Source organism: Seriola dumerili, unplaced genomic scaffold, assembly GCF_002260705.1.
Source record: "Seriola dumerili isolate Sdu_G_001 unplaced genomic scaffold, Sdu_1.0 BDQW01000733.1, whole genome shotgun sequence".
Classification (NCBI taxonomy): domain Eukaryota; kingdom Metazoa; phylum Chordata; class Actinopteri; order Carangiformes; family Carangidae; genus Seriola; species Seriola dumerili.
Genome location: NW_019174988.1, coordinates 554,457 through 580,515, shown reverse-complemented (window position 1 = coordinate 580,515; position 26,059 = coordinate 554,457). Strand labels below are relative to the sequence as shown.

The following is a 26,059-nucleotide window of genomic DNA, read 5'->3' as shown; positions in this document are numbered from 1 at the left end:
CATGAATGATGACACTAAATATATAAGCTAAAAATTAAACATAAATCTGGTACCTACCCCCAAACAAAAGCCTGCCCTCGTCCTACCCTTGCTGTCCTGACATTGAGGACGCGCGTCAGCCTCAAGACTACAGCAACAATTCATCTGGTGTTTTTGTTTTTTTTGTTTTGTTTTGGGTTTTTTTTTTTACTTTTTTTTACTGCCTTTGTTGCTGCAATACCTCGAAACCCTGAAATGTGTTGCTTCACCACGAGAGGAGGAGGATGCATGTAAACATAACACTGCACACACACTGCAGCCCCCCCCCCCCTTCAGAGGTGCAGGCTGTGTGCGCGTGAGCGTTATGAAATCCATCCTTTCACTGTGTTTTTGTCGTCGCCTGTTCACGTGGCATTTTAAGCCCCCCGAAAAAACTGACCGAGATCTGCGGCCGAACGGAAGCACGGATGATGATGATGATGATGATGATGATGATGATGATGATGATGATGATGATGATGATGGTGATCGTAACGGAGATGGAACAAATTATCATCTGAAAGGAGCTGCACGTCAGGGTTTTTTTGGGGGGGGGGGGTTTGCTCTTGAATGCAACTCGAAGATCAAATTGCACAACGTGTTTCATCAAAAAGACAGAGACGTTGTAACGCTATAGGCTAATTAATGTAAGAAGATTATTATAGGCCTACAGTTACATAAATCACACAAGTCTCATCGTAGCGCCACGTTTTAAGTTTCTAGGTGAATATTGAAGAGTATTGTACAAATATTGCAACATTATTACCGGAATATTAAACTGTTTTTCATGTATTAAATAGTTTAGTGGTTCTGCGTGCATCCCAAAATACAAGGGGCTAGACCCTATAACAAATAAAGGATGATAGCTCCTATAGAAAAACTATAAATCCCGTGGTGCAACAGGAAACAAAGATAAAATGCTATAAAAGTGTAATAACGGCTATAAAGTCACTACACTCACACTTTAAAGTGACTAAGGAGACAGCACAGTGGGATTACAGCGTTATTACAGTAATTATTCGGACTAACACATGCGTGTCCTCCAGCCGGTCACTGGCTCAGCACTCACCCCAAGAACACTTCGCCCCCCCCCTTTGGAAACCAAAACAACACGGTGACGAAATCGGTATCTCCGCTGGAGCTGCAGGAGTGTGGATGTTAAAGTAAAAAAAAAAAAAAAGAAGAAATAAAATAGAGACACCTTCACCGTCCCATAAAGGCAGTAGCAGCCTGTCTAGGTCGAACCGAGGGCCATTAAAAAGTCTCCACAAACATCAGTCTCCTCGGTGGATCCTCATGAAGCAAAGAGTCTCTGCGCTAAACCGTGAGATCTGCGGGGAATCTCCGTAGGTCCGGTTCAAGAAGAGTCCCATCCGTGAGGCGGTTAGAGTGTGAGCATGGTGGAGAAGCTTGCAGCGTTTTCAAGGGTTTTCACCTCTGTACCTTCAGCTCTCCGACATCAGCGGCAGGACAGGCCGAGCTGTCCCGTCTGCGGCCTTATTTATACTGAAATCCTAATTAGCTGTGGTGATGCGCAGCGCGCTTTGAATAATGCACTGGAACACCCAGGTCACCGGATCTGTCCAGTGTTGCTGTCTGCTGTGTTTCTCTACGTTTGCATTCTCATTGGGGTGAACGGTGTGAGCTGGTTTCGGGGTGAAACTTGTTCAGAAAGTGGAGATAAAGCGCTGTTTTTATTTGATCCAGCGGTGCTGCCTTTACGTGCTGTAGGACACAGGGAAGTTAGGATTTGAGCGCACAAGAAAAAACGTGGAACATGTCTTAACAAGTTCAACTTTGGGGAGTTTAGTTCGTAGCCAGACATTAAACACATAAAACAGAAATAAACAGAAACAATCTATAGACAAACATAAAATCAATTTAAAAAATAACCTACTTTAAAACTCAAACATTAGAGCTAAAACTATATTAGGCCTATAATCAAAAATAAAACTCAGTAATAAAAGATGGCAAAAGAATGTGTGAAAACTTGTTTCCAAAGCTTTCAGACACATTTTGAGGAAAACCACAGTATGTGGTTGAAAGCTTTGGATGGATTTGCACAGCTGGCATGAAGATGGTGTTGTTATCACTTTGTCTTTTTATTGCCAGATGAGAAAACATCCAATATGCAGCAAAAATAAAGACAAAAACAGTCAAAGTGCACAGTTTGTTGTGTTTTTTTTTTTTTTTTTACCAGAAATATATTCACTCTCTTTGTTGTGTACGTGTATTTTAGGCTTTAAAGTTTTGTAAGGACTTCATTTATTCATTTCCTCAGAGGTAACGGCAGAAAGCATTGTCTAGAAATGATAAAAGTGTTTGTTTAGCTTTTGGAGTAAATAATCAGCACTTTTTTTATGTCTTTGCTTTCTCTATTCAGCTTTTATAGCCCCAAAGTTAAAACAGTCGTCGTCGTCGTCGTCGTCGTCGTCGTCGTCCTTTAGCTGTTGTCACCGACCTTAACAACTAAAAGCACATCTCTTCATCTTTAAAAACTCTTAAATCTGATCTGTAGAGGAGTACGTGAAGGCAGCAGCAGCCTAGCTACACAGCCGGTTCTACAAATAGCGTCCAATTAGTGAGAAGCAGAATCTCCGTCTGACCAATCCGCTGCGAGGAAGGGTGGGCTGGAGGACCACAGCCAATCAACCCGACGCCAGACTCCGGACTCCGCGCTCCTGTGGCCGGGGGTTGTTTTTGACTGTGCGCGTCACCGACACAGACGCGTGCCAAAAGCCCTTGGCGCGCATGCGTGGCTGCATTGCAAGCACGTGGTAGAAGCAGAGGAAGTAAACAAACCTAAAAATCAATACAGTCGATTGATGATTTATACTTGAGTTAACTGTAGTTTTATCCTATGTATTTATATCAGGGTTAAATTTAGGTTTTTTTTCACCGTCGTATTTTATGAACACAATTTTATTTGTTAATTTTTTTCATTGTCTTTAAGCCTCATTTTGACTGTTTCCTCTCTGTATTTATTTTGTGGTATTTATTTTCAATTTAATATACTGGACTTTAAATTTGTATTATTCTTTGGTAGAAGAAGTACTCACAAGTACACAAAAGTTAAAAAATACTCAATTATAAGTAAAAGAGTTGCTTTTAAGATCCTGCTCTCAGCAAAATGTACTTGTAAAGTAAAAGTAGAATAGAGTAGAAAAATGGTTCATTTTTTTGTCTTTTCACCACTGGTATTAATGTTCTTAAATATAGCAGGTGAGTAAGTGTGGATTTATCCTCTTGCCTTTCCTTCAAAATAAAACGGGTTTATGGTCATTGCAGTTTCTGTGAACAGTTTAATGTATATCATTCTTCAGCTTTTTAAAACCAAAGGGGATGAAATGAATTTTAACCTCGTTATGTCCTGCAGGCTACAGGAGTGAATGACATTATTTTATGAATCAGACCCCTGACTTTACAACAGACAGACTGCAATTCATGTTATTAGCCAATACGACGGCGCCCTCTAAAGGACACTGTGGGATAAAGTGGCTACAATACAGCATGAGTGAGATTATTCAGTCTGATGGGCATGAGGACTTTATGTCCTTTTTTCTGGTTGTGTGTATTGTGTTATATCACAATTGTTGTGCATTTTTGTTAAAATCAAGATTTTAAAATTTGAAATCTTTTCAGATTACTCTTTATCGCTCATAAATTTCACAGCTCCATGTTTGATCCAAAACTAACCAGATGTACTATTAAAACAATATAATATATTGTTCAGACAAGTTATTATCTTGTAAAACAACATCAAAAACAGTAATTAACAACTTATTCATTCTTATTAGTACATGGTGACCTCGCGTAAATCCCAGCAGAGCTTTGCACATCTCTGATCCGACGCATACCTGAAAACATCTGTAGATATATTGTATATGCAAGATGTTGATCAAATGTTTGTATGTACAATCAGATAAATGTAGTGCAGTAAAAAGTTCAATATTTAGCTCTGAAACACAAGTTAAGTAAATTTATTAGATCCTTTTAACTTTACTCATGTATATCCAACTTAAGTGCAATGCTTGAGTAAATCTATTACTTTTCACACAACTTCTCCCTTTTTGCACACTTAATTGTGTTGTAGATATAATTTTAAATGGATAAAACTGCCATTTAAAAAACAGTCGCTCCTAGAAACTTTTATTTTTGCACCTCTGTATGTGATGATAGAGGCCGACAGCAGTTAAAGGTCCATATTTCACCCTTTTCCTGTGTTTTATTTAGTCTTGATCCATAAGAAGATATATTTGTGGTTTTAAGAACTGAAAATCAGCTTAAATAGTTTAACATCTCCTCTCTCAGGCTTCTCTCTGGAGCTCTAGTAACAACAGGTCGGTGAGCCAATCAGAAGAGAGGAGGCTCTGAGCCTCTCTTCTGATTGGCTGACTGTTTTCTGAGTGATTAAATAAAAATATAGCAGATTTCAGGTAAAACACTAACACTAACTTATAATCAAACACATGGACATCTACCTTTATACAATATGGGACCTTTAAGGTTCACTGATGTGAACGTGCCAGGTAAAACCTGTACTGCGGCTCACAAAGACAATTCACAGAGATGTTAATGAAGGTACAGTGTTTTTAATGAACGTCTATTTAAATGTCTTGGCAGAGTTGCAAAAAAGAAAAAAGAAACAAAAAAAAAAAAACAGATTTTTCAAAGTGGCAGTCAGTCTTTAATAACAGCAAAGAAATGCTTCGTTCAAGTCAAATCCTTCACACAACAGCAAAATAAAACTGACTGATCAATTCAAACAATTTCTATGGCAGGTCAAACAGAAACCTTTGAAATACAACCAAGGATCTTGTTTTTTTTCTCTTTCAGAAATGTTAACTACACAATTAAAGGTTTATACTGATCAAAACATACAGAGTGAAGTAGTTCCACTGGAGACAACTCAAACGAGATTAGTGTCTGATAGAAACATAACATTCATTTTACAATAAAAATATCTGCACAAAAACATCAAAAAAAGAAAAAAAAAAAGGCTCAAGGAAAAAGGGTAATGCAAAAAATATAAATGTTTGCTTTTCATCTTTTCAATACAGTCACAAATCACACAGCTGTGGCAACAAATCTCTTCAAAATTTACATAACTGAAAGATAAGGATGCCCACCCGTGACCCCTCCCACCCCCCAGACTTGATTGTGTTCATTTTTAAGAGCGTATACTGCGATTACAACGGATTCCCGACTAAACAAAAGCTGCACATCAAATCTTGGATATCAAGACTATCAAAAAAGGCACAAACAGACAGGTTGCACAAAGAACTCAGCAGAAGCTTTTTTTTTTTTTTATACAACTAATACCAGTAAGGTTTTCCAGTGCCCTTAATGTTCTCACTGAACCCCCCCCCCCCCCCCCAAAAAAAAAAAAAAAAAAGACTATCTACAGGCAAGTCAAGTCCCGGCAGGCACCTCGGATTACAAGTCCCATCCCAACTACTGTAGAAGCAAGTGCATTTAATAACTGTGTGACACACGGGTGTGTACAGCGAGTGTGAGGAGGAGTACTGGGACAGATGGGTCTTTACCTCATGTCTGTGCAGGCGAAATTTGTGAGTGCAAAAACGGTCATTTCTGCAATGGAGCTTTTGTCATATATATTTAAATGTCATCAGATGAGTTAAATCTCTGTGGACGGAACCAACAAAACCTTTTTTTTTTTGGCCTCAGCAAAGAGGGAACACTGGTTGAAAATTTCAGTTTTTTGAAACTTTATTTTTACAGGTTATTTTATAATATTTTCTTGAAAGCTTCCTGGAATGTTTTTGTTTTCATTAAAATTTAAAAGCAGTCACTGATTTTCAGACTCCCAAGGTTAAGCTATCTTAGAAATTAATTGGAATCAATTTATTGGAAGTAAACCAATTTAACATTGACTAGTTGATTAATTGATTAGTTGATGGACGGATAATAAAAAACTTAACATCTTGGTTTGGGACTGTTGTTGGGATAAAAAATTAATATAGTTATTTGAAAGATCTTAGATTTTCTCTAGACCAAACCATGATCACTAAAATAATTGACAGTTTATATGAAGATTTAAATAATCATTTGTTGTCGTCTATTGAACACTGTCTCTAATTTACCTACAATTAGGACCAAATTACAAAGTTATTTCCAGAAAACATCCTAAGAATTAACATGTAAAACAAAGCATTACATTTGTCATCTCAGGTCAGGAGGGTATTTACTAATGACAGATTAAGCGGAAGTCAAAGACTGACAAGATAGATAAGTAAAACTTGTTTTTGCTGACCTCCGGTGGTTGAACTTACCACCTGGCTGCAGTAATGTAGAAGTCTACTGCCTCTAAGTCAGCGCATCACCAACAGCCGAAATGACAAATTAAAACTGCTTCTTTGGCTCTGTCCACTGTGATTTCATTTGACCGGAGCAGCTCTGCCCTCAGAGAAACTCAAACCTGCTTTTGACACTTGTGTAAATGTAGAATAAGAATCAACTCATCCCCGATAGAAACATAAAAAAAAATAAAATAAAAATCATGAGTTTACAGCTTGTCCCAATACTTGAGTCACAGACTATATACGTCAGAAAGAATGAAAAATAAGCCAAAGCAGCTCAACGGTTCTGAAACTGTCTCTTTTTAGATTTAAATCTCTAATTTCTTACTTTAAGTGCCAGCAGAGTCAGACTCCTGAAGAATCCGTTCAGGTAGATTTTGACTTTAATCTACTTCGAGATGCTTTAGTGTCGTAAGTAAAACTACTGTTTCATTCATTAGGTCACTCAGACATTTCCAAATGAGCTTTTGTTTTGAAGTTGCAGTACTGTAGGTGCACCACGACACTGAACAGATTTGAGGCTCACTTGTAAACAAAATGAAATGAGACGCTGCAGCGCGACTCAAACGAAGTGACATTAACGTTGGTGGATGAAACCTCACTGCTTCTACAAATATAATCTTTAAAGTCATAATTCCTTTCACTTGAAATAAAATCTTCAAATTCAACAGTCTTTAATCAGCAGTTACTGACGAGAAGTGAAAATATGGTCTTGATTTCTGCTGCAGTTCTGGATTTATTTATTTTCATTTTTTTATTTATACTGCAGTTGTCTGCTGGTACTGACACTGCTGACTGTTATCAGTGTGAAAATGTGCAATCAAAGCAAAAAAAACAAACAAAAAAAAACAGTTAAAAAGGACTGAATGGAGAACATGGTTGGTTATGTTTAAGTATCATTTCATCTGTATCGTGCCTGGATCCCATTTTCAGGTTCAGGAAACAACATGTTTTGTGTTTTTTTGTGATTGGTATAAATACAGATATATGGTTATTCTCCTATTTGCAACCACGACAAGACGTCTTAGCATGCACAATTGAAACCTGTAGAAATAAATGACAATGGAGACAAAAAAAACAAACAAAAAAAACAAACAAATGAAGACAACGCTGAGGCAAAAAAGAAAGAAAGAAAGAAACCGGACATAAAGCACCATGTGTCTGGGAGGTGTGATATACCACAAAAGGTAGAACAGAAAGAGCCTGGGCGCTCTCCCTGCAGATCTGCCCGGCTTGTGTGGCACTTAACATCGTCGTCTTTGTATACAGAGCTTATAACAGTCATGCAAAGGGCACAGTATTATTCTAACAAGGCGCGAGAGAGAGAGAGAGAGAGAGAGAGAGAGAGAGAAAGAGACCGAAGAGAAAAAAAAAAAGACAGAAAGAAGACACGAAACAGGACGAAAAGGGAGGCACAATAACTCTTCCAGACGAAACGAGTGTGTTCTGTGTGAAGTTCTTATTTCCTGACGCGAGCATATCTCCCCCCCCCCCCCCCCCCCCCCCCCCCATATGAAAAATATCAGACTGTACATACAGACTTGTGTGGAATAAACTGACTTTTGCTTTAGTTTCTCACGGCTAAGGCAGAAATTGACGGTGAAACTTCCCAACGCACCTTGTAACTTGGTGCATTTACACACAAACTGACATCTTACTGAAGCCAATGAGAAATGAAAACGGGCGTTTCTTTTTCAATGTTTTTAATAATAAGAAAAAAAAGGTTATAAATTCATTTGATTCCCCTTCTATCGTCACTCTTGGCATTAAAATATCTTAAGACTCTTTAGGCTATATATATATATATATTTATATGTATATGTATATATTTGCATTTGGGCCTTCTGTGTGAGTGTTTTAAGGATTTAAATACAAGGTCGTTGATAAAATATTGATCCTTGTCAACACCAAAAGTGATGGCTTGTGGCCTGCAAAGTCTCTGGATGATTATGTGATTTCATTGCATAAATCAGTTAATTTCATTCGGGTTTTTTCCTTTCTTCCAAAGACATAAAGAGAGAAAAAAAGAGAAGAGATATCCCTTGTAACAGTGCAACTAAGGTTAGAAAATTCAAAAGACCTTTTGTTTTTAATGATTCTTAGAAGTAATATACTGTTGTTTGTGCAATGTAGGCAGAGTTATAACCACGACAGTTGCACCAAAAAAGAAACCACAACAGCGAGTCTATCACTGACATCAAAATGTCTTGAATAGGATTAGCCAGAGCCACACGCCTTTGAGACACACAAAAAAATTGTTTATCTTGGCTTCAAACACAAAAACCACCCCCAAAACTGTAAAAGCTGTGATGTGACACCCCCTCCCCCCCCTACTCTTCACCTCCGAGGGGAGAGGGAGAGAGAGAGAGAGAGAGAGAGAGAGAGGGAGAGAGAGAGAAAAGAGAAAAAGAAAAAGGGACAGAGAACGATTGATTGATTGATTGATTCCTGACGCCATTCCTGAGCAAAGTGGACTTGACGAGTGAGACCCAAGGAATCCAGGTGATGCGGACAATAGGAGAGGGGGGAAAAAAAAAAAAGAAAAGCAAAAACAAAACAAAAGTCACAGCAACAGTGTGGAGGCGGGGAGGAGCAGTGGCAACGCAGAAGCCAGTCCACAGAGCAATCTGGAGGGAGAAGAAACAGTGACGTGTGTGAAGAGCTATTTAATGTCATAGTCATTGATATAGTGACAGTTACAACGAGACTGAGTGCAACCCTGATCAATATCACTGATTAAACATCCTGTGCACTTAATACACTGTTATCTGTTTTTAGCCAAAGACACTTAATTTGAAAAACAGAAATGTTTGACTAATTAAACTGCGATCAAAAGTTCATATTTAAGACCCAATGGCAACAAAAGTCAGTACAACCTTCATTAGTGAGATTCCATTCAATTATTTATTTTAAATATTTTGCACATTGGTTTTTATTTTTGAGGACAGATTTGATCCTCTGGGCATGGATGATTCCAGCCTTGTAAAAATCTGTAGAGAAATGCTCTGCCGTTCTTTACAGAAGATTCTTTTCAGCTGCTCTTGTTTCCACTTTAAAAATTATTCCACAAGGTGAATTACTGGATTTCATAGTTTTCACTTTTCTTTCCTCCTTTAAAAACTCTTTGATCTTTGTCGTCTTTTCATTCAGTATTTGGGTTTAAAAACTTTTAATTCATAGTGTCAATCTATATGCGTCATCTCTCCAACACCTGTGACCACTGCAACACAGGTGTTCTCACTTCTGTTGCAATGAGGTTGTAGCTTGGGAACCGTATTTTCAATGTAGTCTATCTAACCCGTCTGTTTGTATTATACATAAGATCAAATGTTCAACACGTCAAGTTAAATACAATTATCTTAAGATGCAACGATTTTGTATCATTTAAAAGATCACTGTGTAGGGGGATCTATTGACAGAAACTGAATATAATATTCATAATTATGATTTCATTAGTGTATAATCACCTGAAACTAAGAACTGTTGCGTTCTCGTTAGCTTCGAATGAGCAGGACCTCTTCCACAGAGCCTGACACGTTAGACCGTCATGTTTCTACAGTGGCCCAGGACGGACAGAGGGTCTCCAACGTATTCACGTTCCCTGACGGCCACCGCAGCTTCTTCCACATGCTTAGAAAAGGAGTGGCGACGTAATCGAGTGTTCAGTTGGTTGCAATCTGCGACCTCACCACTAGATGCCACTAAATCCTTCACACTGGTCCTTAAGGATTTTGCACTGGGGTGTACTCAGTTTTGTTGTATACTGTATACACAATATGTTTTGTTTTGCAGCTGATAATCATTAGAGTATAGATAGTTTCTGAGAGATTTTACATTTGCTTTGGGACAAATTCAAATTCATGCTGTTGTGTCTGGATGGAAACTGAATATCACTCTTGCATGTTTTCTGTTTCCTGTCCAATATTCAAAATAAACAAAATACAAAACAAAACCCGAACCCTTTTTTGTGCAGTGTCATGCAATCCAGTACAACAGCTCAGCCACACATTTTATCTGTGTGAAGCTTGAACATTCAGTTCAAACACGTTAAGAGGCGTTTATTCAGCTATATGTTTATTACTGAGGAAACATCACTGCAACTTAACAAAAATTCTTATTTAAATTTTTTCTTAATTAAACCAATTAATACTTGTAAAAATTCCCATTCTCAATTATTAAACACATATAATATTATCTTATAATTATCTTATCTAATAAACCTCCCATTAACTTTGGCTTCTGCTTTGATCCCATTAATGAGACATTTATCAACTCACCTGGATTATATTAATTAACATGTTACTGCAGCTGCAACCTCTTTAGTAATTTATGAAGTTAAAGCTCTGTTAACAAGAGTTACAGATACTGAAGTAAGTTATTATGATGACGTGAAGAATACACTTTAAAAGAGAGCGATCTGATTTACTTCGTGCTGCTCTAATTCAGGCCCTTCCAGCGGACTCATGTTATGCATCACAATGCAGCAGCCAGCAAACACAGCAATTACATACGCCGAGACAAAAGCAGACGAGAGGCTGATAGTTATTATCACAACAAGGGTCGTGTGAGGGAGCAGCTGGCGTTTCGCAGTGATCAGGAGGGAACGCGTGTGATATATTCAACAGTATTTGTTTTCAAAAGGTTTTGACCAGTATTGATTGTTCAGACCTACAGTATAGTGTAAAAAATTATCTCTACAGAATAGTGATATTTTGTGTTTACATTCAATATTTTAACCCTCCGCTCTCTCCGAAACTGCATTAAGAATCTTCACTTACAATCAGATGAATATGTTTCTTATAGGATTCATATTCGTCTAACAGCACGCTAACTCACAGCAGCTAATTGTACTTAGTATAAAGGCAGGGAAACTGCTCATCCCTTGAATAAAGAATTACAATGCAAAAACATTACTATGGTAGAGACTCCGATTATTTAGAGACACCGATTATTTAGCGCAATCCCAGGGCAGATTAACCATAAACTTCATCCGCATTTCCTTTCAAATGTCAATCTGATCATTTCTGACGTAAAATCATAAAAACACAGAGTGTAAACGGGCGAAAACAGCCAGTTCAAAAAATTATGTTTGAGTTTAAATATGATTTGATTCAATATTGAAAACAACATAAACACTACTTGCTAGTGGTCACTCACAGACAGTTTGAGAAACACTTCATTTAAACCATGATATTTTATCAAATTTAGTAAATAAGATTATAAATATGGCATATGACATTGGAAGCCAGCTTTCTGTACTTGACACAGCTCAGATGGTAGAAAACAAACAAAACAGCATTGAGGTACAATCTGTCTCTCTAAACAAACTGAACAACTGAATCCATTCTGAAATAAAACGCGGTGGTTTGGTGGAAATCCTCCAAATCAAGGATATTCGTGTGTTTAACATTCAAGTGCCATAAAACTGTGTCTTCAAGGGTTTTCACATACATTTTTTATCGTTTAAATTTCCTTGAACAAGTCAGTTTCTAAAGGAAGCGCGTCACCTCAAGGCTTACATTTATCTTTGGATATGTTGTTCTCAAAGTTAGAGGTCAGTCCTGCCTCCAGAGGCTCAGCTACAACTTTAAATATCTGAATACAGGCACCTGTTTCAGGTTTTGCTTTGAATACAAACAGGCAGCGATAACACAGACTTATACTTGTTTATGTACCTTTAAACTGCCAGTTCAGATAGACAATGTTTTAAAGTGGTGTTGCCCTTGTGAAGTACCTCTGCTTCACTCTCTACACAAGCTAAATTTAAATCTGTATCTGTGAGGTCCTTACTTCAGCTCTTAAGTGTTGTTGTCAAATTTAAGATTAGATTTTAAAGCTGCAATAACACCATTAACTTGGAACATTATAGTGTAAAGCAGTTTTCATGATGGACTCTCAACTCCTCTGTGTTTTTAAAGCAGCGGAGGCGGGAACATCTGACTGCGACGCGGATCTCCCTGATCTTTCCGACCTTGGAAACTCGTCTGTTTCAAAACATCGGTGCTGGTAACGGCGATATTGTTCCGTACCTGTAGCTCTGAACACCGTCCCTCTCCGGGTTTATGTTCGTGTTCAGGTTCGAGACTGTGGACTGCAGTGATGAGGACTTACCTGTGCGAGATGTTAGGACCTAAAGCCGGGTTGGAAACGCGCAGTTTCTTCAAAGATGAGCTCCTTCAGTGTCTCTTTGGGTAGGTCGTCCAGCTCCATGTCAAACTTAAACGGAGCCTCAGCAACAGGCTGCACGGGGCGGCAGAGAAGACATGTGGACGTAAACGTACAGTGGAGACTTGAGCTTGATCACCACTAAAACAAACTGTTCTGAACTGAACCGTTCAGAGATTCTTTTGTAGCATTAGAAAGTATAAAACATGACATATCTGGATAAACACAGAACAGGCCTGTTTAGCACAAGCTGACATGTAACAGGCCAACGTCACCGTCTCACCTCATCTGTGGGGTCGTAATATTGCTCCAGGTAAGGGTGCGCCAGGGCCTCCTCCACCTCGATCCTCTTGTGAGGGTTAAAGGTCAACATCTTATCCAACAGGTCCAGAGCTTCAGCACAAAAAACACAACAGCAAGAATGTGAATACTGACAAATTACTGATTTGAAATCTAATATTCCTGCAAGATACCAAACTATTAGGGATTAAATCCACATATTTTTAGTTGCACCTCCTTCCTGTCCAAGATTCACTCTCACTAGAACTCAAAGCATTTGACTCATTTGACTTATTCATATTCACCCATTTCCTTCATCACTTGGAATGTCCCTATCCTTTCCTACATTCTTTCACTGTTGGCCTGTGGATATAAAGTGATATTTTGTGCAGGAATTCCCTCAGGAAGTTGGTTAGCAGAGTCGACCCCTCCCCTGTCTGCAGCCTGCAGAGCTCACACAGTTCAATTTGAGACTTTAAGAGTTTTATTTAATACCACATGAATTAAATCTAATGCTTTTTTTTCCCCCACAATCATACTGGCCAGAATGTCCAAGTATGATGGGGACAATAAGGTCGAGAATTATATCACATTTTATCAGTTCTTCTCAGCAGTGTATAACAATAATTTCTAATGATATAATTAATTAAATGAATGTGTCCTGGACCAAGATATGTGGCAAAAAAAATGGATGGAAGGATTAATCAGTTAAAACGATATGTGGATATGTTAATTTAAGTTTTGCTAACATCAACCTTTTCCCATTACGAGCCGATGCTGACTGAAACTCCAGCCTCCTGTGTGCACAACCCACCGCTGCAGCAATCCCACCTTTAGGTTACAGGTGTTTAACGTCTCTTGACAGAGCACAGTCACTTACAAAAACATTTTATATCTGACGTTAAGACTTTTCGAGGCCTGCAGATAGGTTGAGTATCACCTCAGAAACTTTCATGATGTTCTACAAATAAGCAGGAATTGTGTTGTTGTCCAGGCTTCTGACCTTTTGGATCAGCGTTGGGGAAGAGGCGGTTCCACGGCACTTTGCAGCGCAAAGGCAGCGACAACAGATAGTTCCTGGCCTTAATGTTGATGATGCAGTTGAGATCCTCCTGAGAGGGAGAACCCAGGATCCCTGAGGGACAAAGAAGAAATACTTTCTGAGTGCACAGCTCTAAATGAAAGACACTAATTCTCAAGAAGTTCTCAGTTATGTGAGGACGTTTTGTTGAGCAAAAATTACAACAGAAAAAAAAGACAGATGGGAGAAGCAACATGTGGTCTAGCACCAAGACACAAAAAGTACAACTTGGTAAATGCAAATTAACAGCTACAGTATCTGTGGACTAGAACCAGGAAGCTGCTGCTACTGACAGAGAGTGTGAAATTTTAGCTCAAGTCGAAAGTTGTCAAATCTTTTATGCAAACTACACTGACACTGCATTTGTCTCAATTTAAAGTAAAACATGAAGTTGTTAAAATATACCACAACTATTGTGATATACTTATTTTAAATATCTATTATCCAGATTAGCTGATTTTTACCATTAAGCTACATAAACACTATATTTCAAAGTAAATAACTATATCTAATAGCAAACACTCAACTAATATCAGTGATTCAGAATATAATTATTATTATGGAAAAAATAATGTATTCTGCTTTTACAATGAATAAATTCAGAATGACTGGAATAAACCTGTACTTTTTGTGAAAATATATTGTTCTTATTTAAAAACACCGGTTCACACCAACGACACCAATGATGGCAGGTTTGATAATAAAAAGATAAAAACCAGTTGAAGTTCAGGTGTTTGTTACTTTGAGCTTTAACACAAATGACACCGGACTGAATGTTATGTTTTGATCATTTATTAATCGTTTAAGTCTCTTAAAACGCCGAAGGAGGGATGGTATCACATCTTCAAATACAAGGATCGCTGTTTTTCAGAGTCCTACACCTATAATAACCCTGACCATACTTTATAGTAAACATTAATTGATTAATTGAGAAAATGATCAGCAGATTAAACTAACAAATTGACAAATCATATCAAGAAAAATCAAACATTTTGACTAATAAATGTCAAAAATCGGTTGAAGCTGATTAATTAAAGGATAGTACTACAGTACCAGTGACAGAATAATTACCCAAAATGTGGTTAAGCTGATCCAAGTAGTGCTTCCCAGGAAAGATTGGCCTGTTGGACAACATCTCAGCCAGGATGCAACCTACTGACCAGATGTCTATGGACTTGGTGTAGCCCTGAGAGGGAGGGGCACAAAGACACAGTCATGACCACAGTGTGTATAAAGTCAATTTAATATAAATTGGTGGACATTAACAAAGAATCAGATGAATGCAAACAGGATTAAGTAACATTATTAAGTAGCAGGAACAATAAAGCCTTTATTCTGGTGTTAGTGTCTCACTCTCCTAACTGTTGAACTGTGTTCGATGATCTGCAGGATTCAAAGCTAAAGTTAAGATTTAAATTAGCATTAAAAATGTAGGAGCATTGTAATGTAACCTGATATCAAATACAAGACACATCTAACATACAGGTGCAGCGTGTTTTTCTTGTTTGTATTCTCTGACGTGACGACAAACAAGAAAAACACACTGCGCCTGTATAGTCCACGTTTCCCCAACATTAAATTAAAATACAGGACTGAGGAGTGAACCGAAAACAGATCAGATCGTCCTCGTGTGAAAATACTCGAGTGGCAAAACAAACAAAGAAACAAAAACAAGCGTTTTCAACTCATCCTTTCATCCCCGACTGTTGACATGTCAACACGTCACGGCAGGTGAGGGCGCTCACCTTGGAGTTGAGCATGATCTCAGGTGCTCGGTACCAACGAGTGGCTACATACTCTGTGAGGAAACCAGTGTGATCGTGGTCGGGATCGGCCACACGAGCCAAACCGAAGTCACAGATCTGCAGAGAGGTGAGAGACGACACAGTGAACAGCTGCAACACTAGAGGACACGTGATCAGGTTTGTATTTGTCATGATAATATTGATCTGTAATGTATCAGTTTTCATGCTTTCCTCCTCAAACGTGAGGGTCAGTAACACATGTAATGAAATGTGTGTTTGAGCATTGCGTAAGTTAACTAATCCTTTTTTATTAATAACAATACTTCACAGACAGAAAATAGTGCAATGCAGTGTGTTCCTTGGAAGTAATTAGACCATTATAGGACACCAAAATAAAAAGGTCTTTCTACACCAAGGAAGACTAGATTTGGGAAATCTGTTTGAGACACTACCTTGAGATCACAGGTGGTGTTGAGCAGAAGGTTGGAAGGCTTCAGGTCGCGGTGCAGGACGTTGGCAGAGTGGATGTACTTGAGCCCTCGTAGGATCTGGTAGAGGAAGTAGCAGATGTGGTCGTTGCTCAGGTGCTGAGTCTTCAGGAGCTTGTACAGGTCTGTCTCCATGAGATCCTGGACAATATATCTGCACAGTTCCTGGTTAAAGAACTCTTTTGACTTTAATATAGCGGAAACCACATTCCTCATAATATAGAGGCAATTTACAGGAGGCAATACAGAACTTAATCCTGTCCAGATTAGTCAACAAAGTCATAATCCATTATTTTCTGTTTATTTTAACAATGAGGACTGAATATAAGCTCCACTGAGAGGATGAAAAACCTTGTGCACAGCTGCATTTAATAAGATATCATCTATCAAATCATTAACAGCAAACTGAAGACATCGACATGAACTCTGAGAACTTGTGAGTGCTATTTTTCACAATTTTTTATTTTTATCTTTTACCATTTTACAGACTAATAAACTATATATAAAATAAACTGAAGAATGATCGATAATGAAACTAATCGTTATTATGTGCCAGCAAATTTTTCAGTTAACAATAATATTGATTTTTGGTGATATTGCCCAGTGCCTGTGTACAAACTATATTTATGCTTCCTGGAGCAGGCAAAGACAATGAAAAACCTTGCATCCTGTAGCTCAGACATTTTGATTTTGTTGTTGTTGTTGTTGTTGATGATGATGATGATGATGATGATTGGTATTTTGGGTAACTTCCCAATTCAGTACAATATCAAAGTCCCAGAGTTGTCATTGTGGTTAAATGAGTTGGTGTTCTTATAGCAACAACATACTGATGTTGTATCTACAACTTCCCTAAATAAGCTCTTTCACCACAAGTTGTTTAACAAGGACCCAGAAGCTCATTTCTGTAAAAGAAAGATTTCTACATGCAAAGGTTTTTGTTTTGGTGTTTGGATGAATGCTCGTGTTATGTGGCATACAGGAAGCTATAAGCTGAGTAGCTGTGTCCGTTTTGTTTTAGGTAAGACATTGTGTTAAACTGCATTATGAAACTGACAGTGACTATGGACCCGAGCACTTTGCTACTGTTGCTGCTGGGCTACAGCGAAGAGCGTCTCTGCCAAATATACGATGACAGGTGGCTATTATGCAATAAAATACAACTGAAAACCCCTATTCAACTACAAACACTGGAGACTAAGACAAACCTCACTGATAAAACAAAGAAATCATTTCAAACTCCTGACAAATACGAATATCTTAACACACTGTCAACTTCAAATATAAATACCATCAAGCCCCAACCTGAAGGTTATAAACTCAGCTGCAGGCACACGACAAACTTTACAACCTGTATGTGAAAGGATACACGTCCTTCATCTGGTCGATGGTCGGTGTGCGGATAATGTCATTGATTCCAATGATGTTCTCATGTTTGAAGCGCAGAAGGATTTTGATCTCTCTCAGGGTGCGCTGACAGTACGTCTGGTGCTCAAAAGGGCTGATCTTCTTAATGGCCACACGGATCTTGTTGTCCCGGTCATAGGCAGAGCTGAATTAAAAAAACAAAAAGGCAGCAATTAGAAACCACTGTAGAAGGAACAGGACGTTATTCAAACTTGGGTCGCCACCTTTGAAACAGAAATAGTTTTGCTGAAAAGATAACTTTGGGATTTTTTTTAACCGGGTCCTTATTTTTTTGTTTTGGGATGTAAATGATTGATAAAAATCTTTAGAATCGGAGCAGTATTGAGGGAGAACGCTACACCCAGCAACTGCAGCAGCTGACCAGCAACCCACATGATTCACCAGGTAAAATTACTGCTTTTGTCAATCGAGTCTGTTAGTGGTGGAACGGCTGTTTCTGGTTAAACAAAAAAGCATGTGTATAGGAATCCTATCCATGATGTTGACAGACACTTGTAATAAATTTTATCTTATTGTTTTGCACATGCAGTTTGAGCGGGATCATAACATCTGATTAATCACCTGATCGATCAACAAACTGACTCCTAGAGTTCTGGCATGACAGAAAGTTTTGCTTGGCTGCTTTTCAGAGTTCAATTTTACACTTTGTGGACAGTCAACTGATCCAAACATTGTGAGGGTACAAGTTGCAGGTTCTGGTTGTGCTAAAACGCAGATTAAAATGTGTAGAGTGAGTTTACACAAGGTACAAGATTAATATGATTTCAGCTGTGGTCTGCTGCTGGAAAATGTATTTAGGGGAAACACTGAGTTCATCCTTTGAAATGAAAAATCCAACTCATATTTTGCTGTGCAGACCAGGTTTTATTGAACAGTGATTGTCAGGTATTAACCTTGGTGACAAATGCTGTTTCCGTCCTGTGGTTTACCAGTGGAAAGCTCTGAATGTGATGTAATAACAGCAGGAAATGTATGCATAAGCAATACCATTAGAACAGTGAGGCTGCTGCAAGTATCTGTCAGATAAAAGAAGATAATGGCCACAGCCGTTAGTTTAGCTCGATGACACACAGCTCAGTGTGTTTCAGGCCGCTACCGAGCAGGTCTATAATACGGCAGGTCAGAGTGATTGTGCCCTGCTGAGAGGATGCAGTGAAATTGCATATGATCACGCCATGCCACAGCTCTTCACAACTTCACTACTTTAAATTTAGTTATTAATAAATTGCCAAACTCCAGGATTTTAATGACCAGAGTTGCATGAATTTGGCACTTCTGTATGTACATGCTACACAGCCTCGCAAACGAAACCTGTCACTGTGTGCAAAGTGTGTGCGCTAATATTCCTTTCAACATTGCCCATAATGTAACGATTCATATGATAGAGCGAGTGTGAATGTAAGCAGGCAGCTCAGCCCCATTCTGCTATACTGGCATCTGAAATCCAATAAAGAAAAGTGCAATGTAAACAGGAAATGGTGAAGCATGTTTGCATGCATGGGGTTCCTGGGTCTGGCAGATCTCACAATAAAGCCAGACCCAGAGAAGGGTCAATAAGTTAATGCACAAAGCTTAGGAGGAATGTGCCTTTCATATCACGCATAACTTCACAACAGAGGTGATTTACTGTCAATGTCTGGTTTTTCAAAGTGGAGACTGGTGTCAAATATAGTGCTAAAATGATTTTTTTTCTCATAATGCAAGTGTTGGATATAAAAAGAAAAAATCGGATGGTTTACTAACAATATTCAGACTCAATAAAAACATATTTGCTCTTAATACTCACTAAATCTTTCATGAGGAGACATTTCGGCCATTAGCTAGAAAAAGGTGAGATGAGATGTAAACAGGAAAAAAATACCAGCATAAAAACATAAAGGGGAGAAAAATGTGCTGTGAATCAGGGTAGGTTTTTGCCTGCAGGTCTTTTCTTTAAAGAGGTGAAGCATCATCAAGTGCTAAAATGTGTTTTGTTTACTCTGCATGTTTTCAGTTGATTGACATTGTGCTACCATGTCTCTAGCGGCCGGCAGGTTCAGGTGTGTTTTGAGGGTTAGGACACATTATGACGATAATCATGATTCCGAGCAAAATGATATTAAAAAAAAACAAAAAAAACAACAAAAAGTTATTGTTATAAAAAATGTGTAAAAAAAAAAAAAAAAAAAAAAAATGTCTGACTGATTGTCTGAGTGCGTCTACACCCAGAGGGCTAATTGTTCACTTCCACTTTAAAATCTTGGCGCTGCCTGTAATGAGACACCTCCTCCACACTATAGAAATCATTCCAGGCACAGACATGTCTACACACTGTTGAATTTCAGGCTCTTTCCACTCGCTGTTTCAACTTTCTCATGCTCCCTCAGCCTGAGATATTTTCAATTCCCACACTAGGGTATAAACCTGCAGCTTGCACGCCAACTTTAACTCCAAAAACCTGTCGTGTCAGTATTGTTTCCCAAAAAGATGAAACAAGAATGAAAAGCTGTATGGGTGTTGCCTTCAAATTCAGCAACTTAATACGTTCATATAATTTTGGGTTTTTTTTTTTTTATGGTTACAGAAGTCCACCTATTTTCAAGTCTGTCACAAGAAATGACAATTTATATTCTGCTTCTGGATTCACAAACTGGCCAGACGTCTTCAGTGCACAGGAAATGACACATCAAAACCAAGTCCAACTGTCCAACCACCGCCAACAAATGCAAATGACTGTTGCCAGCTTCCCAAGACGTTCTGGATCTCTACCTCAAACTGTTGCAACTTTGCTGCCATCATAAAAACCAAAATTGCCCAACACAGCTGTAACTGCAGGATGACAAATTGAGAAAACTTGCATTATTAATGGTTTCCTTAAGTTCTCCAGATTCATCATTTACATGCATGGCCTTATTTCTGCACATTACAAACAACAGAAATGACTGAACAGCACCCACACAGTATGACAAAATAAGAAAATGAGTTGCTATAGTGATGAAGGGTGTAGGGAATGAAATGTAAACACAAGTGTGCCAGCCTTCTGCGAGGGAAATATGAGTGACCTTCCTTTCCACTTGTGTGAGAGGAGAGGGAGAGGGAGTGGGAGAGGGAGTGGGAGTGAGTGTGTGTGTGTGTGTGTGTGTGTGGGAGGAAACAGTTCTCCATGTAACTGTTCTACACCAGTAGATACCCTCGTGTATTCAAAGCTGAAGTCTGATCCAGGACAGAGCCAGTTTGGCACAGACATACTGTATCCTCACAGTCAATGGTGCAGCCTCCACCAGCATTTGACACAGCACAATATTTTCTCACGCATGATATAAAGTCACAAGGAAAATGTCTTTACAATGCTATCATATTCAGTTTCTATTGAAATTGAGAATGTAGGACAAAAATAAGTATTCAAACTACAATAATGTGTTGGAATGAAAAAACATCAGCCTATAATGGGTTATACTCTTTGTTAGCCAAAGTGATGGTGTCTTTAGGTTCCTGAGGCTTGGTGAAATGTTAACAGGCAGTTTTTATTGTGTTATTACAGACCTTTTTTCCCCAACTGTTAAACTATTAACCCTATGATTCAAAATAATGATTCAAAAATTCAAAATAATTCACAGGTGAATGATAGCTGGAGCCATATTCATAACCCATTCATTAATGTAATGTAATTTAAAAATGAACTAAACATGCTGCCTACAGTCTCACAAAAATGTGCATATGTTGTGTAACTGTCTCATTTGCTGCAGAATCGTCACACTTGCAAGTCGGTGGTACGGGAGGTAATGAAAATCGACGTCAGTGGCTCCGTTTAGTGCAGAGAGAAGTGAGGACAATCTTTGTTCACACTACATTTCACCATGTTTACTGAGGCAAGCCCTTCAGTTCCTTGTTAGTTTGTCCAGACATGTAACACAAGGAACGTTTTGAGGAAGTACAAAGTACACCGAGTTGAGTGTATAGTATCAGTGTACTGGGAGAGTGTCAGCCTTATCACTGGACTTTCATTTCTGAGGCTGCTGCTCTCAGAGACTCAGGACTTTTGAAATAAAAGCGATGACTTTGATCGTGGTTTCGTTACTGATGTAAATTTCTGGCTGAACACTCACATTCAGCTGACGGCGGCACCCGTCTCACACAGCCGACTGTAATGCCCCCGTGTAAGGAAGCAGGCAAAGGACTACTTATGTTTTGTTGCTATACTTAAGAGGTTGCATGCAACACGCTGATGCTTGGACGAAGGTAGAGATGAACCAATTAGTCAAATCAGGAGAAAATGAATCCACCAAAAACAAGCAGAAATGCCCAAAATTCACTGCTTCCGCCTTTTCAAATGTGAATACTTTTTGTAACAAGCGCAAGATTTTTGGCTGCACAAAACGAGTTATCTGTAGATGTTAACTTATTAACTTAACTTGTTGGGGCCAGATTTGCATGATAAATAAAAAGCAACACTACTACAAAAATAGGTGTATAGTCCTGTCTTCAGACTTCTTGGTAACTTCAGATAAATTACTTGCAAAAATCAGTGTCCTCCAGCGCTCCAACTGACAAGTATTTTCATTATCGATTAATGTGCAGAATATTTTCTAGACTAATCGATCATTTGTTTTGTCTAGAAAATGTCAGAAAAAGTGAAAAGTCCCGCCTTCACATGTGAAACAATTATCTGTCAATCGACTAATTAGCTGTAGTATCTTTTAATTTGCTTCTGAAACATTTTCATTGACGTGTTGAGTAACTTCTTTTGAATTGCATTTTGTCTTGTATAGTACTTGTGAAATTATACTTTTATAGTAAGCCTTTTTATAACCTTTTCTAAACTTATCTGCATGTGTGTGCTACATTTAAGTTTTAAAGCAAGGTTGGTTTGGTTCATGCCTTCAAAATTAATTTGGGAAATGTATGTTTTTCTTTTTTTTTATGCATTTTGTTTTTCTAAAGTCCTTTATACTTTGGTTTATTCATGTAGCACTTATCATCATTATTATTATTATATTGTAAATCTAGCTACAGAAACCCTATGTCACACTTTTGAAGGCACCTTCAGTAAATGTATTAGTGTCACAGATTGTAATTTAAATGACATATTTTCAGTGATAAAGATGCTCTGATGAAGAGAGCTGTACTGTGGTCTCTTCTGTGCAACAGCATATTGAACAGAATATACTGAGATTACTTCCCTGTTTCCTCTGCTTCTGCATTGTTTTCTGAGCATGCTCAGTGCCCAGGAAGGAGCGTGGAGGGGGGGGGGAGTGAAGAAAGAGAGGAGGGGGGCTCTGTTTCCAAGGAGATGGAAATACAAGGCTTGACACTGCAGCCGCTGTGTTATGCAATAGGGCTGTTACCATGACAGTGTTCACGGGGTTGGGTTGAAGGAAGAAGGGGAAAAGCTCACTGTGCTTTAGGGCAACACGTACAGAGAAAGAGCAGATATGACGTCCATGCACCAACTAGACAGACATCGCAGAGTCCAATGGTTTGCAAAGAAATCAGAGTGTCAGGTTAGAAGGACAGGCTTCAAACAACACACAGCCTAGTGTGCAGTAAGGCTGTTTGTCTGTTGCATTAAGCAGTGGTACTGCAGGATTTTAGAGGCTCTCTGCATTTTGCTGTTTCAGGATTTCTGCAGGGTTCACGAAGTCAAATTTAAGATTTTTTTTTTTCACAACAGTATATAATTAATTTATCATGCAAATCACATCCACATACAATTTTCCAGACAGTGTTTGCTTGTTTTGTCTGAGAGCAGCCCAAGACATTCAGTTTAATACCATGCAAGACAAAGAAATCAGCACATTCTCACATTTGAGGACTTAAAATCCAAATATTAGGTATTTTTTATTTTTAAAAAAATGACCTACAAAGTTGAATGATTGAAATGTGCATGAAATGAAAATAGTAGTAGTATGGTAGCTCTTTCTTTGTGTTTCACTTTGATTCATAATCTTATATTCAATTAGATGGGTCAATTGTCAGGAAACGTATCTACAACATCTAGGGCTGTCACTTTTTATTCGAAATTCGAACATTCATTCGAATGTGGGGGAAAAAATCGAATATTTGACAGTTTACAGTCTAGTCACCCAGCAAAGGATGCTCTTAAATTACACTGTCGGCTTGATCTATGGCCAATCAAGCTAGTAATGTTGCGTTGTTTGCTACAACAATGGAGGACACTAGCGAGCAAAGCTGTCCTGAGCAAGACAATCACAACTTTGTCGACTCTGTATAAAGCAGCCGTCTTAACCTCCAACAACAAATCTGCCCACAAAGTCCATTCGTCTGACTGACAACTATTCAGCATACTCAGCTTCAGTATGCCACCTGTCAGCAGAAGGCGAGAACGCCATCAACGGTTAGAGATTCAAATTTATTCGAACAAATTGCATGTCTTTCAAACTTTTACATTGGAAGTTTTGGTACTTTCTGTTCTGTTACCATTGTGAACTAAATATCAACAAATTTTGGACCATTGGTCAGACAAAACAAGACAACTGAAAACATCACTTTGTGCTCTGAGAAACTATTGGGCTATTTTCTACTATTTTTTAGATATTCTATCGACCAAATGATTAAATGATGATGAAAAACTGCCATTTCAAATGTAAGCTGCATTATGTAACCTTACCCTTACATTTATATTGTTTCTTCCCCATATTTCCCTACCAGTAATCCACTTGACATGATTTTAATCCCAGACTCACTGATTTTACTATGTAAACTGATTTATTTTTTCTCGTACTTATTCTACATTTCATTTGCTTCGACATATATTCTGTTATACTTCATCCATATTCTATTTCTGCACAAAGATCAATTAGTTAAATCTTTCTCAGAGCTGACATAAATCACTTTCTATCACTAAGAGGTTTCCGTTGTTGTGTGTTCAACCAATATCGCCTTATTAGCTTTAAGCAGAACAAAGAAAGATTTTTTATCACAGAGGTGTTAAGCCAAGTAAAAAAAAAAAAAAACAAACAAAATCACAATTTGAGCACATACTCAAGATGTAAATAAATTCTGCTTTTCATGTTTGGTCCCTTAAGGATTTATCTGTGTCTTTTTATCATCACAATACACATCCTGTTACTGTGCATACTAACCGCTATAACCAGTTGACTGTGAGGTGTTTGTGATTACAAGAACATTACGATCAAACCTTGTATGGCTGTTTGACAAGATGAGCTCTGTGATATTTTAGCTCTGCGATGGACTGGAAACCCGCCGTCTGCAGAATGCGTATTCAAATAAGCTCCACAGCAACATACAATGGACACTTTTTACATTATTCAAATGTTGCCTTGATGCGGTTGCTACTTTTTTCTTTTCCTGCCTTCACTAGAAAACTGCACAACTACACAAATCCATTTGTTTCACTTCACAGGGCTCCTGTAGGGTTCATCGGGTTAAATTTTAGACTCTTAAGATCCTTTTAATACAATGTAGAATAAAATTTAAAGCTTCCCAGCTGCTGCAGCGGCAGCAGTGAGACTCCACAGAAAAGAGTTACAAAACCCAGTCATAACGATCTCACTTGTAGTCTTACAGTAGGTGTTACATCTCCTGACAGCATATAATCACATAACCAAATATTTTATATCTAATATTACTGCCTACAACAGGCAAAAGACCAGATTTGAGACGGACTTTGTAATAACTTTTAAGGCTTTGTTTTCGTTTTACATGAAACTTACTTCAGTGCTTTGAGACTTTCTGAAACCTTCACAGACTGAAGAAACTCTGAGGAAGTGAATTTGAGGAAGCAACTTTTCCCTCCTTGCACTGTGCACACAACATGCATTGATGTTTGATGTTACTCTTTATAGATCCTCGCTGTCGTATGTAGTATTTTGTCACAGGGCAGCATCCAACTCACACTAGGGTTAATGTTTTATTTCATTAAAGTGCATACATCTTTTGCTGTTTATTATGTCCACCTCTGCAAGAATATACTTCAGGAGCCGTCATCTGCTACGAAACGGATCTTCAGATGTGTCAAGATCTGGACGGCTTACCCATCTTGGCTGCATGATGAAACCTGACATGATATTTAAATTACTTACATCAATACCTGTATATAGAAAACTTAACTTTGCGCTCTGGAAAATTCTGACCTTAATTGTAGTTTTTTACTATTTTGTAATGTTTTAAAGACCAAAAAACTAACCCAGTAAGGATAATATTAAACAATAAGATAATCAGCAGATTAATAGACCATGAAAATAGTGATTTGTTTCAGCCTGAATTTTAAAAACCACAAGTCCAAGCCCAAATTTATTTAGTTTACTATCATATATGACAAAGGAAACCATCAAATCCTCACATTTGGGAAGCTGGAAATAGTTTCTCAAATGTGAGATTAGTCAAGTAATACATTAGTCAATTGAGAGAAAATTAATCTGTCACTAAATTGACAATCAAATAATTATTTTAATCAAAATGTAAAATATTTCCAGCTTCTCAAATATGAGGATTCGCTGCTTTTCTTTGTGATAAATAATGATAAACTGAGTAACTATGGATTTTGGACTCTATTGGTCAGACAAAACGTTGGGT

At 38.1% G+C, this 26,059-nt stretch overlaps 1 protein-coding gene across 1 annotated transcript in view; it reads right to left on the bottom strand.

Moving 5' to 3' along the window:
* Positions 1 to 7,841: 7,841 nt before the first annotated feature.
* Positions 7,842 to 26,059, bottom strand: part of LOC111236845 (mitogen-activated protein kinase 1) — a 28,054-nt gene continuing 9,836 nt past the window's right edge. Inside the window, exons 2-9 of the mRNA XM_022765716.1 lie at positions 17,466 to 17,648; positions 16,061 to 16,250; positions 15,609 to 15,725; positions 14,935 to 15,049; positions 13,786 to 13,917; positions 12,787 to 12,896; positions 12,450 to 12,578; positions 7,842 to 8,965 (exon numbers count right to left, since the gene is read on the bottom strand). Of these exons, the coding sequence (XP_022621437.1) occupies positions 12,462 to 12,578; positions 12,787 to 12,896; positions 13,786 to 13,917; positions 14,935 to 15,049; positions 15,609 to 15,725; positions 16,061 to 16,250; positions 17,466 to 17,648 (964 nt within the window). The 3' untranslated portion in view covers positions 7,842 to 8,965; positions 12,450 to 12,461. The remainder of the gene's footprint in view (positions 8,966 to 12,449; positions 12,579 to 12,786; positions 12,897 to 13,785; positions 13,918 to 14,934; positions 15,050 to 15,608; positions 15,726 to 16,060; positions 16,251 to 17,465; positions 17,649 to 26,059) is intronic.